The sequence below is a fragment of the Sorex araneus genome, chromosome 4, assembly GCF_027595985.1.
Source record: "Sorex araneus isolate mSorAra2 chromosome 4, mSorAra2.pri, whole genome shotgun sequence".
Lineage (NCBI taxonomy): Eukaryota > Metazoa > Chordata > Mammalia > Eulipotyphla > Soricidae > Sorex > Sorex araneus.
In genome coordinates this window covers 6232993-6248017 of record NC_073305.1, presented here as the reverse complement: position 1 = coordinate 6248017, position 15025 = coordinate 6232993, and the positions used below count along the sequence as shown (strand labels likewise).

General features: G+C 60.5%; 1 protein-coding gene across 3 annotated transcripts in view; it reads left to right on the top strand.

The window, feature by feature from the left end:
- The window catches only part of RAD18 (RAD18 E3 ubiquitin protein ligase), a 63433-nt gene that overhangs the window by 12642 nt on the left and 35766 nt on the right, over nucleotides 1-15025 (top strand). For 2 of the 3 annotated variants that reach the window (XM_055137061.1, XM_055137060.1), the window contains exons 3-4: nucleotides 6020-6081; nucleotides 9029-9099. In XM_055137061.1, the coding sequence (XP_054993036.1) occupies nucleotides 6020-6081; nucleotides 9029-9099 (133 nt within the window). Of the gene's footprint in view, nucleotides 1-6014; nucleotides 6082-9028; nucleotides 9100-15025 lie in introns of those variants that run through there. The other variant, XM_055137062.1, reaches the window with a different exon arrangement.

Sequence of the window (15025 nt, the reverse complement as noted above, 5' to 3'; positions counted from 1 at the left end):
ACTAGGAAAGCACTGGACGGACCGTGGGGCACAGTGGAGAAGGCCGTGCAGCTGGAGGCGCCTGGTGACCGAGCTGAGAGCGGAGAGGAGTGTCCGTGACTCCACAGAGCCCCGTGGGGCCGGGCTGGTGCTGACATGCTGGTGGGCTGCAGACGGACAGGAACTCTTGTTCCGCAACGTGAACATGTGGAGGGAAACTGAGGCTGGCGTAAAGCCCCTCCGATTTTTCTTGATGAAAATCTTTTCGCTGATTTTGGGCCTGGGGCTGCGTGGCCGTGTCAGGGCTTCCTCCTGGCTCGGTGCTCCCGGGTCTCTCCGGGGAGTGCTCGGGGGACCTTAGGTGGAGTCAGGCCTGCGCCCAGGCCGGCCACGTGCGGGCAGGGCCTCACCCCTGCTCACTCCCCGCCCCGTGGCTTGGGGTGATGAGGCGGTTACAGTTTTAGGGGATCACTTTGCCCGTGGTGGGGCGCTTTTCTCTTGCTGCTTCCAAAACTCTGGCCTGGGCCAGGGGGCGGCTCAGGGGCCTGAGCGCGGCAGGAAGTGACTCCCGCGTCGCTGGCTATGACTAGAGGACCCAAAATCTCAGGGACAAAGTCCTGTCACCCTGGCCAGGGGAGAGAGCACCGTCAGGTGTGAGGGGAGCCGGGCCTCGGCGACAAGACCCCAAAAGAAAGTCAGATTGCGGTGACCGAGTCTTCTTACTTTATTTTATTTTATTTTATTTTATTTTATTTATCTTTTGCTTTTGGGGTCACTCTGGCTCTGTACTCAGGAGTTTCTCCTGGTGGTGCTTGGGGGACCCTATTGGATGCCGGAGGTTGAACCCGGGTCGGCCACGTGTAAGGCAAACGCCCTCCCGCTGTCCTGCTGCTCCAGCCCCAGTCGACTGAGTCTCGATGCCGTTTCCCTTCCGACTCATCCTCTCGGGACCGTTAGGCGTCTCCTCTCCAAACTGCGTGTTCTTCTCTCAGAGCTGTGAAGAGGCCGGCCGTCTGCCCGAGTACCTTCCTTTAGTCCCCGTCTGACTGTCCTGGGGTTTTCTCTCTCGGGCCTGTCACGCCCCTGTCTGTGAGGTGGCCGCGGGGCTGCTGCCGAGGCTCGTGGCTGTGGCGCGTCTCCCACACTAGGTGGCAGTGCCCGCACACCAGGTGGCAGTGCCCACGCCGGGCACAGCTGCCTGGAGCAACGGCAGCCCCCCCCCCCCGCCCCGCAGCAGCGCCCCCGGGGCGTGCCCACGGCGTGTGCCCTCAGGGCAGTGCTCTGCCCCGGCCCCTCGGGTCTGTTTCCCCTCCTCCCTTCTCAGCGAACACGGCGCCCGCCAGCTCCCTCCGCCGTGTCCCTCCCGCCCTGCCCGGGCTTCCGAGTGACGAGACCCTCTGCCGGGCGGGCGCAGCTGGGTCTTCTGAGCCTGTCGTGACTGGAACCCAGTCCCCGGGCTCGGGGGGAAGCGGCCAGGGCTGGAGCCTCGGCCAGGGCTGGAGCCTCGGGCCTGGCGTCAGCAGGGGGCCCAGAGGCCCCGCGTGGCTGGGCTTGGGGCGTCACCGCGCCCCGACACGGGGCCGGGAGTGACCCCTGCCCCAGTTCCACTTAAAACCGTGAACAAAACCCAGGTAGTTTTCAGTCCTGAAAGAGCTTTTAAATGTGTCTATGTCTTTTTTTTTTTTTTTTTCCTTTTTGGGTCACATCAGGCGATGCACCGGGGTCACTCCTGGTTCTGCACTCAGGAATCACCCCTGGCAGTGCTCAGGGGACCCTATGGGATGCTGGGAATCGAACCCGGGTCGGCCACATGCAAGGCAAATGCCCCACCCGCTGTGCTCTTGCTCCAGCCCCGTAATGTGTCTGTTTCTGTGTCGGTGTTTCCGTGCGGTTCCCGCTCCACTGTCCGGAGAAGTCTGAGTCCTCGGTGAGGTGCCCTGTGCCTCTCCGTGTGCCGTCACGGGGACCGTGAGGACGCGAGCGGCTTCTCCGCGCCCACGGCGTGGCCAGTCGCTGCAGCCCCCTCTGTCCACGGCGGGTCTCGGCGGCCCCCTCTGTCCACGGCCGGTCTCTGCAGTCCCCCCTCTGCCCGCACTGACCCTGTCCAGTCTGGGAGACTGCCCCAAGGCGTTCTCCACCTTTCCCCTCCGGGCCCCTCCCCGCGTTGCCTTTCTCGACTCCCCCGCCCGTGTCATGTCACCTGTGTCATGTCGTGTCCCCACCCACCCCCTTTATGTGATTTCTACCTGTCCCACCCGGACCCCACTGATGCCCCCCAGGGGACGCAGGGGTGGAGACCAGCGGCGGAGTGAGGCAGTCCTGAGCTGGGCGCGTCCCAGGGGGCAGGCAAGGAGGGAACTTGCTCTCCCGCAGACTTGAGTGCGTCACTTTGGGGGAGATTTCAGTTCTCCTGAATTCCGGGAACTCTGCTTAGCCGAAAGCGTTTCTCCTGCTTCTCCACGCGCTTGTCACGGGTCTCGGTCTTCACGCAGGCCCCGCCGGGAAGGGGGCTTTGAACGAGGTCACTTATTTGGGTGGGTCCCTTCTCTGGGGAACCGCGGCTGCTGGCCCAGGTCCGGCTGCCCACCAGGGGGCCCGGGTGACCCCTCTGCCCACTCACTGCTGCTTCCCAGACTCCCGTGGGGCGGGACGGTGCTTGCTCTGCCGTGTGGCTCTCCGATGTGAGCCGTGTGCCTGCCGCCGCGGCCCTGCGGCTCCGAGGCCCGAGTGGGGTGTATCGGCTCCGAGAGGTCGATGGGATCGATCCAGATTCCTGCCGTGGAGGAGAGCGGGGGAGGGCGAACATCTGCCCGCCGGTGAGCGGGAGAGCACCAGAGCCCGTGATTCATGGGCCGCCTCTTGGCACGCAGTGCTGTTGTGCTAATGGGGGCTGCTCAGAACATTTACTCCAGATGAAGTCACTGGCTCAGAGACACCCTAAATCACCACTCTTAGGGGGCACCGACCATCATTTTTCTTTTTGCCTTTTGTAGATTTGACTCACAAAATTAATGGAGGCATGTGTTAGAATAAAAAGCAATTTCATTTCATTTTTTTTAAAAAAAGTGAAATATGAAGTGCTCCACTTACTGACCTTTTGTGAATTAAGAGGCCGCGTAAGATTCTCTGGGGCAGTAATCAATGTATTTCTCCTTTATTTTCGTAAGAGGCAGCACTGGGATGAGGCAGGGCTGACGCCAGACACGCGGTTCCCTGCCGTGTGCTCGGAAACGCTGCGGGCTAGGCTCGGGAGGGGCTGGTGGCTAGCGGCCACTTCCTAGGGGCTGGTGGCTAGCAGTTACTTCATCAGGGAGCTGTTCGGCTAGTGGTCACTTCATCAGGGGCTGGTTGGCTTGCGGTCACTTCCTAGGGGCTGGTGGCTAGTGGTCACTTCATCAGGGGCTGGTGGCTAGCGGTCACTTCCTAGGGGCTGGTGGCTAGTGGTCACTTCATCAGGGGCTGGTGGCTAGCGGTCACTTCCTAGGGGCTGGTGGCTAGTGGTCACTTCATCAGGGGCTGGTGGCTAGCGGTCACTTCCTAGGGGCTGGTGGCTAGTGGTCACTTCATCAGGGGCTGGTTGGCTAGCGGTCACTTCCTAGGGGCTGGTGGCTAGTGGTCACTTCCTAGGGGCTGGTGGCTAGTGGTCACTTCATCAGGGGCTGGTTGGCTAGCAGTCACTTCGTGGCAGAGCTGGGGGGGAGGAAGACACACACACACACACACACACACACACACACACACCAGCAGCTTTCAGGGGTCTCCTTTTTCTTTCACTGCCGACTGGCTTTTCTGGATTTTATTTTATTTCTTTTGGGCCACAGCGGCTGGTGCCCAGGGCTGACTTCTGGCCCTGCAGCCAGGACTCACCCTGGCAGAGCTCGGGGTCTCCCTGGGGCACTGGGGATCGAACCCGGTTGATCGTGTGCAAGGCGAATGCCCTCCCCACTGCACTATTGCTCTGGCCCTCTGGATTCTTTTTGAAGTAACTTCTGGGTTGGTGACGAGCATCTGATTCCTTTCCTGTTAACGTGCTGGTGCTCGAGTCCGGGACCCACGCGGGCAGGCGGGCGGGCGGCAGGTGCTCTCCGCAGAGCTGCCAGACGGGGGAGCGGCCCGTCTTCTCAGGAAGCCCGAAGGGCTGCGGCACAGGCCATGCGGGAGGCCTGGCCGCGCCCTCGGGCCCCTGGCCGCGGCCAGCAGTGACCCTGAGCATTGGGCTGGGAAGCGGACGGGGAGGAAGGTCGGCGGGAGGCCTCAGAGGCTGCCTCCCTGCTGGGGCGGGGTCTCGTCTGTGGGGGGTGCGGGGGGCTGTCGTCCCTCAGGGCCGCCGAGAGCGTCTCCCCCAGTCTGGACGCATCTGTGGCCACCCGCGCTCTCCCTGCGACTCTGGGTGCGGGGAGGCAGGTCTCTCAGACCCTGGGCTCAGAGCGCAGAGCTGGGCTCCGGGGTGGCAGAACAGACGTCACGGTGGCTCGGGGGCCACCCGGGAGCCCCCAGGCTCATAGCCCTGCCTGGCTCTGTCGAGTCAGGGCTGCTCTCGTCACGGTGCTCCCCCTGTCACCGTGCTCCCCCAATCACGGTGCTCCCCTTCAGCGCTGCTCCCCCAGTCACGGTGCTCCCCCTGTCATGGTGCTCCCCTTCAGCGGTGCTCCCCCAGTCACAGTGACCCCCAGTCACGGTGCTCCCCAGTCAGAGTGCTCCCCCTGTCATGGTGCTCCCCTTCAGCGCTGCTCCCCCAGTCACCGTGCTCCCCCAGTCGGTCACGCTGCTCCCCCAGTCACGGTGCTCCCCAGTCAGAGTGCTCCCCCGTCATGGTGCTCCCCTTCAGCGCTGCTCCCCCAATCACAGTGACCCCCAGTCACGGTGCTCCCCAGTCAGAGTGCTCCCCCGTCATGGTGCTCCCCTTCAGCGCTGCTCCCCCAATCACAGTGACCCCCAGTCACGGTGCTCCCCAGTCAGAGTGCTCCCCCGTCATGGTGCTCCCCCTTCAGTGCTGCTCCCCCAGTGCTTCTGCCGTCACCAGCCCAGACCCAGACAAGCACCGTCCTTGGGCCCCTCCGGAGGCCTCAGTTCCCTTCCCGGCCACCGTTTCACTGTTTCACCTGTCGCCCAGCCGACGCGCCCTCTGAGCAAGGCCTTTCCTCTGCTGAGTCTGGGCCTCCTGTACGTCAGCTGCTCCCACGTCCTGGGTTTGGTCCCTTCTGCGGGTCCCTTCGCGCTGCCCTGGGTGTCGGGGCCCCGCCAGCTCCCTGCTGAGTCCCCGGCTGTTCCTGAGCGGCTCCCAGCCGCCACACCGTGGGCCAGCTCCAGCGGCCGTCCCTTCGGTGACGCTCTCTGCCTCCTGCTCGCTGCCGACACTGGTCAGTCCCAGACTTAGCACATTCGCAGCCTGGCCACCTGCTGTTTCTTTTCTTTCTTTCTTTCTTTTTTTTTTTTTTTGAGAGGGGGGGTCACACCAGGCGATGCTCAGGTTACTCCTGGCTCTGCACTCAGGAATTACTCCTGCTGGTGCTCGGGGAACCATATGGGATGCTGGGACTCGAACCCGGGTCGGCTGTGTGCAAGGCCAACGCCCTCCCCGCTGTGCTGTCGCTCCAGTTGTTTCTTAACATGGCTTGATGCTTTCCTTTCTTCCTTTTTCCGGCCTTCCCTGGTGGTGCTGTGACGGGGCTGGCGGGTGGCGGGTGCAGGAGGGAAACGGGAGGCTGGGGTGGGCTGGGGGCCGAGACGGGGACCCTGCTGCAGGGCACTCCAGCCCCTGGGCCCTCGTGGCCCTGGTGTGTTCCAGAATGTTCGACAGTTGCGTTCCCGGCGGTCTCAGGCGGGTGCCCCCCGTCGGAGACAGTGCTTGGTGCCCCCGGGGCTGTGCCCCCCACCCCGGGCTTGGTGCGTTTCCGGCCCCTGGGCTCCTCCCTTGTCTCGCAGTGGGCGTGCTCGCCTGCAAGGTGGTCCCGGGTAGCTTAGGTGACACGTCAGGACGTGTGTTCCCGTGTGCCCCTGTGGCCTGACTAATGCGCTGTGTTGCGTTTGTGTCTTGCAGACTGCTCTCTCTGTATCCGGAAGTTTCTGTCCTACAAAACACAGTGCCCGACGTGTTGTGTGGTGAGTTCGCCTTGCCTTTCCTCTCCCGGGTCAGCGGTCGGTCGCTGCAGGCGTCCAGCTGCTGGCGTGCAGCGACGCCCGAGGGCAGGGCGGCCGCTGGACTGAGTTCCAGAAGAGGCTCAGGAGAGAAGGGGCGGAGCGGACGCCCCCCGGGCGGCGAGGGCTTGCTTCGACTCTCCCTTCGGGTTCCGGAGGGCCCGACTGTGTTCTGGGGAGTGGCATGAGCTTGTCTTTGTGTCGGGGCCGCCAGGCTGACTCCAGGCCGGCGTGTGGTCAGGGCCCCGGGTCTTTGTTGGGCCCAGGCCTGGCTCTGCGCTCAGGTGCCCTCCCTGCTGTACTGTCTCCCTGGTCCCCGGCCCCTTGCAGTGGGTAGAAAATCCCATCTACTGGATTTTCTGTGGCGGGATTGTTCCTGTATAGAATTTTTCATTTGCAAATGCTTTCTTTTTTTTCTTTTTGGGTCACCCAGCGATGCTCAGGGGTTACTCCTGGCTTTGTACTCAGGAATTACTCCTGGCAGTGCTTGGGGGACCATATGGGATGCTGGGGATCGAACCCAGGTCGGCCGCGTGCAAGGCAAACGCCCTACCCGCTGTGCTATTGCTCCGGCCCCTGCAAATGCTTTTTAAATTGATGTGGTTTCTTTTTTTCCTTGGGAAGAGGGTGGCGGCACCCGGCAGTGCTCAGGGGTGACTCCTGGCTCTGCACTCAGGAGTCACTTCTCGTGGGCTCCGGGGACCCTCTGGGATGCTGGGGATTGAACCTGGAGCGGCCGTGCGCAAGGCCAACACCCCCTACCCACTGTACTGTTGCTCCGGCCCCTTTATTTACCGAGTGGAGTAGGTTAGTTTTTATTGAATGAAAAAATTTACTTAGAAAGCCACGAGGGGAGAGAAAGAGAGGAAATAAAGGGTTCAGAGGACATGGGCTTCTCTAGGGCGGGAAAAGCCTCGAACCCTGGATACCCAAGCAAGATGCATGATGGAGGGGGAACACGGGCCCGCCGAGAGCCGCCGTGTGTGAAGAAGGCAGAGGCCTGGGGCTTGGGGTCACGTCGCCGAGCTAGTCAGCCGGACCCTCAGCCGGACCTCGGGGAAGGCTCTAGCAAATCCCTTAGTGCGGCTTCTGAAACGTTGCAGGGAGTGGACCTGGGGGCGGATGGGTCAAGCGGGTAGGCACGGAGGCCTGAGAAGTGGCCGCCCGCCCCCTTCGGGGAAGCACGTTCCTCACTCCGCCGTCTCCCTTCAGGCCGACAGGCAGAAAGCGCCCGGCGGCACGCGAGACCCCCGGGCCGCCGTGTCACCCTCTGTGGGGGCATGTCACACTCCGTGCCCAGGGGAGGGCCCATTCCTGTGGTGCACCATGAGCAGTGATGACATTCTGGAATATTCTGTCCTTATAGCCGAGTTCAAGCTCTTGGTAACAGAGTCTCATGGCCCCCATAGACGCTCTCACACCGAGGACCCTCGATCACCCCCCTCCCAGTTCCCGCAGTCTGGCTGGGGAGCCCCGTCCGCTCCCCGCACGGTCCCTCAGAGCTGCGGCTTCTGCTCTTAGGCAGGACCCCCCGGGGGACGTGGCGCTGGAGCTTGGGAAGGTGTGAGTTCACAGAGTCACAGCCCAGACCCGCCTCCCCAGGGCTCCCCGGCAGAGGGGAGGGGACCACAGCCTGCTGGTGAAAGTGGCCCATTTAGTGCAGAGCTGCTGGCATCCCTGTAGAACATCTGAAGGGCGTGAGGTAGGGACAAAGGTGTGATCGATCATTTACAGAGATAAACATTTGGCAGAGAAAATTCTCTTGGGGAGATCAACTCGAGAAGACACTCTGTCTCCCAGGGCCATCTACATGGCTTTTGTCTTTCCCTCTAGTTATACATGTTAGCGATACTTACAGCTGTTTGGATATGCACGGTAAGAGACAAAGATCCCAACACTCAGTTCTCTGGGCTGAGAGCAAGCAAGGCTTTTACCGTAAACCCCAGACTAAGTCCTCAGGCCAGTTCAGCTTGTCCTTCCCCAGGGGGGTCCTGTCTCTTAGGTTGAAACAGTTTGCATCAACACCATGCATTTATGCTTTCTAGAACGTCCCATTTCGATGCTGGGTAGCTTTGCCACTCGCCCCGGGTCCATCCCAGTCCATGGCGGGACCTCCCCTTTGGGGTGTTAGGAACTACAGCAACTGAAGTCTAAGTCAGGTAATAGTGACCAAGTAATTATGCCCAGGAGTAGATATATTTCAGCGTCAATCAACTCCCAAATATTAAGAGCACAGCATTAATGGTATTTCTTGTGTTCAACCAAAGAACATTGCTCTGTAGTAAAATATAAAAAGACTATAGGGGAGATTTAAAAAAAAAAAAAAGAAAAAGCAGGTACAAATATACAGCCCTTCAAATACAAAGCAGGACAAATACAAATTCAGGATTCCAGACAGTTTCGGTGTCTGACTCATCAAGCCTGACTCGGGGAGCTGTGACAGTGAGAGGTGAAATACAGGGAAAGGTTAAGGATAAACTCTGACCAAATGGGGGTGCTCGCGAGGGCGTGGGAAGCTCCCCTGGGAGGAAGAAAGGGGGCAGTTCACTGAGGAAGCCCAGAGCACTTCGGGAAAGGTTGAAGATAGACCGCAACCAAACGGGGGCGCTCGAGAGGGCGTGGGAAGCTCCTCTGGGCGGAGGACAGGGACCGGTCACCGGTGGAGCCTGAAGCGCTCTGGGTCGATACCCCACAGAAGGGTCCGCACGGGCATCCAGGCGTCACCGGCCGCTTCTCGCTGGAGACCCAGCAGATGTGGGCCCCGGGCTGCGTCGGCGGGAGGGAGGCTCTGGAGACCCTCCGGAAGGCTTGGTGGGGACTCTGGGAGGAGGGCGACACGTTCCGCAAGCCAGAGCGGGGCGAGTTAATTACGGCTTCTGACCTTTCCCCATCTGTTGTTTTCCTTTTCTAGACCGTCACAGAGCCAGACTTGAAGAACAATCGCGTATTAGATGAACTGGTAAAGAGCTTGAACTTTGCACGGTATGATTGCTTTCCGTGACTAACCCCTAACGCTTTCCCGAGTGTTTCCCGAGAGCTCCCTCTCGCTCTGTTGCTTTGGGGGCTGACGGGCGGGGGGAGTTTGAGAGGTAACGGGATGTGGCATCAGCCGTTAACCATGCATGACCCGGGTACTGGTTGAGTTTTCCTCCTTTCTTTACAGAAAACTCCCCTTCCAAGAAGTGAGTTCGGCGTGGGTCTGATCACGCGCTCGCTCTTGTGTCCCACAGATCCCCCGACCCCCCCCCGCCGTCCTTCCTCCGGCAGCCTAGAAGGCCTGTGCACGTGTGCCCGCATGCGTCTAACCCCTAACTGTGCCCTGCCTGTGTCCTCGAGGGCCTGGGAACCAGCCGGGGGCGCCCTGGAGAGCTGAGAAATGCGTTTGTTTTGCTTTGCCACCAGCTGCGGGGGTGAACGTTGGCGTGTGCAGGGGGATATGTGACGGGCGTGCTGTGCAGACCCGCAACTCGGATTGGCTCGTCTCCACACCAGGAAGAGGGGCCCGGGCGGGGGACGCCCTCTCTGCTCTGCAGTCTGTGGCTCCCAGCCCGTCGGGCTTTCTGGGGTATTTCACGTTGTTCCCGGCACTGTAGAGATGTTCCTTGCAGTAGATCCACGGGCTTATCCTTCCGTGTGCATTCTGCCTCCAAAACTGCTTTTATTAATGTTTTTCTCTTTTTGGGTCACACCCGACAATGCTCAGGGGTCACTCCTGGCTCTGCACTCAGGAATTACCCCTGGCGGTGCACAAGGGACCATATGGGATGCTGGGAATCGAACTCAGGTCAGCTGCGTGCCAGGCAAACGCCCTCCCCGCTGTGCTATCGATCCAGCCCCCTAAAACTGCTTTTAGATGTAACTGAAGTCTGAAGAGTTTAGCCCCCCAAGCTAACGTGACGTGGACCAGCGGTCACGGGCCTGACAGGTCAGTGTTGCCTCCCTGCGCACACGTGGGCACAGGCGTTCGCCTTCCTAGGGTACGAAGCCAGGACCCCGGGCCTCATGAATCACTGCTTTTATTTAGTATTTTATTGACTTGGTTATTTATTTGGGCTGGGGCTGTGCTGATGGTGCTCAGTGCTTGGAGCCTCTCCTGGGGGTGCTCGGAGCAGGTCGAGATGGCCCGTCCTGCCTCTGGCCCCTGTCGCTTCTGTCCTTTGCAGTTAGGGGCTGAGGTCTGTGGGGAATCCTGGGGTCGTGTCCTTTGGGGGAACGTCGGCAGCAAAGAGGGGTCTCCCTCGGCAGTTTTCAGGGCCCTGGGGGTCCCTGCTGTTGACCGCTCACTTCTGTTTCTGTGGCCCTGCTCAGACCCAGTGGTGCTGAGGCCGCCAGGGTGCAGGGGACCCGGGCAGCGTCTGCTGGCCATGGGCCGGGGCCTGTGTGCTGGGCCGTGAGGCTCGTCCCTCTGGCCCTGCCCCCAAATCGTGTCCTTAGGAAGGAATTCGGTTTTCCTGTTCTTTGACCGTGATGATAGTAAAACCGTGTGGCTTGTCTCCTTCGTGGCTTGTTTCAAGTGAGGCGACCACTGTGGGTTTACAGCTCTGAGCACTCGTTTCAGAGTCTGACGTCACCCCACCAGAGAGTCCCGGTGACCCTCTCGCTGTCCGTGGGACCCTCCTGGCCTGCGCTCCCGCCCGCCCCAGCCGCCGCAGTGCTGTTGGCAGGTCCAGCTCAGGTTTAACTTTCTCCTTCCCTTTCAGCACCGGGGGTCAAACCCTGGGCCCCCCCCACGCCGGGCAAGTCTGCACAGCCGGGCCGCCTGCCGGCCACGGCCTGGCTTTCCCTTAGCTCCGACTGGAGGCGAATCGCCCACCCGGGAGGAGGAGCCTTGCGAAGGACCGAGTCTTGGCTTCCCAGACTTCGGGGCAGCCCAGGGGGCCTGGGAAAGTCGGCGTCTCCTTCTCCCTGGGGGTCGGCCGTGCGGTGGGGGGCGGGCTGCACCGGCCGCCTTCTCGGAAGGGAATTGTCGCTCTTCTTGGAAGGCCTCAGGGATCACTTCTCGGACAGTTGCCACATCAAGCTGCTGTGGCATCTCGTTGCAAAACTCTTAGTTCAGACTAGTCTGAGGCCTGGTATGAGATGGATGACGGAGGGAGTTTAATTTCATGATTAAGATGTAAGATATTTTCATTGCTTGTTGATTTCATTGTTTCCCGCCTTTCCCATCCATCTTTGCCATTTCATTACATTATGACATTTAAAGCTTGAATATTCTAAACTGATTAATAAAATGGTAATAAAAAGGTTACGGTTATTGGAAATAATTCCAGAGGTTTTCAGACTCAAGGCTGACATTCAGATCTTACATGCTCAAATTTCGCCTCTTATTTTCAAGCAGCGAGTGTTTTCTTTTCTGTTTTTTTTTTTGTATGTCTAAATATATTTTCTTTTTATTTATTTATTTATTTTTTTTTATTAATGAGTCACCGTGAGGGTGCAGTTACAGAGTTTCATGCCTGTGTTACAGTCATACAATACTCAAGTACCCATCGGAGCAAGTGTTTTCTAAAATTTGTTTTCGCTAAGATGACTCTTCTTAAGCTGTCGTATAAAGTTTAGGTATAATATTTTTTTGCTGTCATTCTTCTCTAACTGGGATGTCTAGGTAAAAGAATATTGTCTCTGGCGTATACCAGCCCGGTACTCCAGCACCCCCGGGGCCCCCTGAGCCCTGCCAGGAGTCAGCCCTGAGCACCGCCAGTTGTGGCTCCGAACAAACCAAAAAAACCCCAAATCATTCTCTGAGCCCTAGCGGGGCCTCGGGCGCCCTCACCTTGCCTGGGACTCACCCTGGTTTGACCCTTTGATCCTCGGCGCCAGATGGTCCCCCAAGAATTGTTGGGTGCAGCCCGGGGGCTGTGAGCACTGACCCCCCCGGGCCGCCCGAGCACTGCACCTCCCCTCCCCAAACCAGGAGTGCAAGCACCCTGGGTGGCAATTGCCACAGACAGCGCCTTTTGTGCGTCTGTGGAGGCGCGTGGAGCAGCCTGTTTGGGGCCACACCGGGCGGTGCCCAGCAGCTACTCCGTGCGGGAGGCCAGTGTGGACCCCGGGTCGGCCGCGTGCCCGGTGAGCCTCTCCTCTGTCCCGTCACTCAGGCCCGAGTCACCTTATGTGGTGGCCTGGGTTCGGGTGTCCTGACTGGACTCGGCCGAGCCAGGTTCCGCCCCGCCTGCTCATCAGAGCCCAGGGAGGGCGACACTCGTCTGGCATGTCGGAGCCCGGGCGGTGCCCCCCGCAAAGCCGCCCGGGCCAGGCTCGCCGTTTCCCCCCCCCCGTCCCCCCCCCCCCGCCTCGATGTGGCCCCGGGGCCTGCTCGGCGCTGCCCTTTCTCCCCGATGGCCCGGCCTTGGCGCGGCTTCCCGGGGCCCGTGTCCACAGCCTCCTGCTCGCCCGGACCTGCGGCCACAGCTGGACGCCGAGGGGCTCGTCCCGGTGTCACTGGCCCTGTCCGCTGCCCTGAGGGGAGGCGCGGTGGCTGCCAGGCTTCCGGGGCCTGCGGCCACGGTCTCTCCGACGGGCCGTGCGTCACCTGAAAAGGGTCCCTGTCTGCCGGGTGCCGCTGCGGGTGGAGGCCGCTGGCGTGCCATCATTCACAGGAGCGAGGGAGCTTGGATTAATCCGGCCAGGGGCAGGTGACATCAAGCGTCCGTGTCACGGGATTCACAGCTCAGTTCTAAGATGCGCGTTGCTGTGAAGTCTCTTGATTTTAAATACACATATATATATATATATATATATGTACATATATATATGTTTGTTTATTTTTGCACAATCGTGGTTTCCACATTTATCCGCTCAGCTAGATCAGTGTTTCTTGGGTGGTGGGGCTGGGCCCCTCGTGGGTCCTCAGAGAGCTCCGAGGAGGCAGCCCACAGGTGAGTCTCATGCCTCGGGCGGAGGCCAGTGGACAGGGCCCGGCTCTCCCCAGAACCCGCCTCTCGCAGCCACGCTGTGCCGGAGCCTCTTAGAGCATTGGCCGTGGGTCAGGGAGGGGACCGTAGGCAGGGCACCTTCCTGGCACGCGGCCGACTTGGGCTTCCTCCTCGCACACGTGGGCCCCAGCCTGTCGGAGCGATCCCTGAGTGCAGGGCACTGCCGGGTGTGGCTCAAAACACCCTGAAAATAGCGCGGCTTGTGCGTCGAGTCAAGTGCAGGCTCGAAGGCGCATGCCCAGCCTGGGTTCAGTCCCCGACACCCCATATGGTCCCCCGAGCCCCACCGGGGTGACCCCTGAGCACTGCTGGGTGTGTCCCCAAACCCAAACAAACAGAAGTGTTGGCTTAATGTCACCCCAAGCCAGGCTGCCCTCAGCCCCAGCCTCCCCTCCGCAGACGGTGGTCGCTGCTCTCACGCCCAGGGTGAACCATGGGAACACCCCCCCCCACACCCCCCCCCCCCACACACACACGCCCGAAAGCCCTGAGCTTTGTCCTGTCAGCGCATCCTCTGCCTCCATATCTTTGACGTGCTCCTGGCAGGTCTGCTCTCCCGGGCACGGCCAGGGCGGCCCCGCCTGACCTCGCAGGCAGCCTGCTGGCGTTAGTTCCCGTCAGCATCCTCCCCACCCCCCCAACCCCCCCCCCCCCCGCCCCGGCCAAGCCCAAGGCCCCTGCAGGCCTCGGCTCCCGGCCCCTGTGCCTTCGAGGCTCCCTGAGGGGCCCCGTCGCTGTGGCCTCGCTCGCCCCTCCCCTCCTCCGTGCCCCGGAGAAGCCGGTGTGTGGAGAGATGAATGTGTCTTGATTGTGCAGGGGCGCAGCGTCTGCCGCTGCCTGTCCACACGCCTAAAGTCAGAGTAAGTCAGGGCAAACCCACCTGCGTGAGGGGAAACCAGCAGGGAGGCGGTTCTGGGGCCCGAGGGGGAGGGGGAGGGCGAGTCCTCCGGTTAGGCGGTCGGGACTGGCCATGCGCTGCAGCTTAGGCGGCCCCAGGGCCTAGCGGGAAGGACACACAACGCTCCTGCGTTTTGCCAGCCGTCTCCTCTCACCGCCGTTTGCCTCCCCACTAGCTCTCAGTTTCAGGGTTTTCACTGTGGAAAAGTGCAGGTGACACGGAAACGGAGGCAGTGGAATAAAAAACCCCTAATTAAGCCTCAGCGCGTGCACACGTGTTTCCGGGCCTCACCGCGGTGAACAAATGGGCCCGGCTCAGCGGCACCGTCAGCACCTGCCCTGAGGCCACCGAGGGGACGGCGGGAGGCAGGTGCCCGGCCCTCTGACTGTCACGCCCGCCCTCGTGGGGATTTTGAAATCATTATTGTCATTTTGAGGGTTTTTTTTTTTTTAATGTAAAATTAACACGCAGGGTTTGTAGTCAGATGGGATTCTGGTGAGTGCAAGCTTGTCTTTCCGAGCAAGGTCTCGCCATCGCAGCTCCTCGTTCTTGGGAATGAGAAGTCACGTGCACGTGTGTGTGTGTGTGTGTGTGTGTGTGTGTCCCCTCCTTGGGCAGCCACCACTCAGGTTTCGGTCCTCGGAGGTTGTTCCCAGACTTCAAGGTGCTGGAATCAGATGGAATCTTTTTGCTCCTCCTGCCTCCCGGTGCTCCCGTCTCCGTGGCCGCGTCTGTCCGCTGTCCTCCGTTTTTATTACCAGATAGCACCCGTTGTGTGATTCATACAGTTTGTTTATCTCCTCACCGGCTGATGAATTTGGATTGTTTCTGGTTTCTGGCGTAAATGATGAACAGCGGCATGTGACCCGCCGGTGGCGTGTCTCTCCGTCGGCGTGCGTGCCGAGGGTGGAATTTCTCTGTCTCGGAGGGAAGACAGATGTGGAACATTGTGAAAAATCGACAGTTCCCTGCTGGGGCCGGCTGACGTGGGAGGGAGGCACAGTCCTCGTCCTGGCCAGTATTCGGTGCTGTTCTCTGTATTCCGAGAGTTTTCCTGCCTGTGAGATGGTGACTG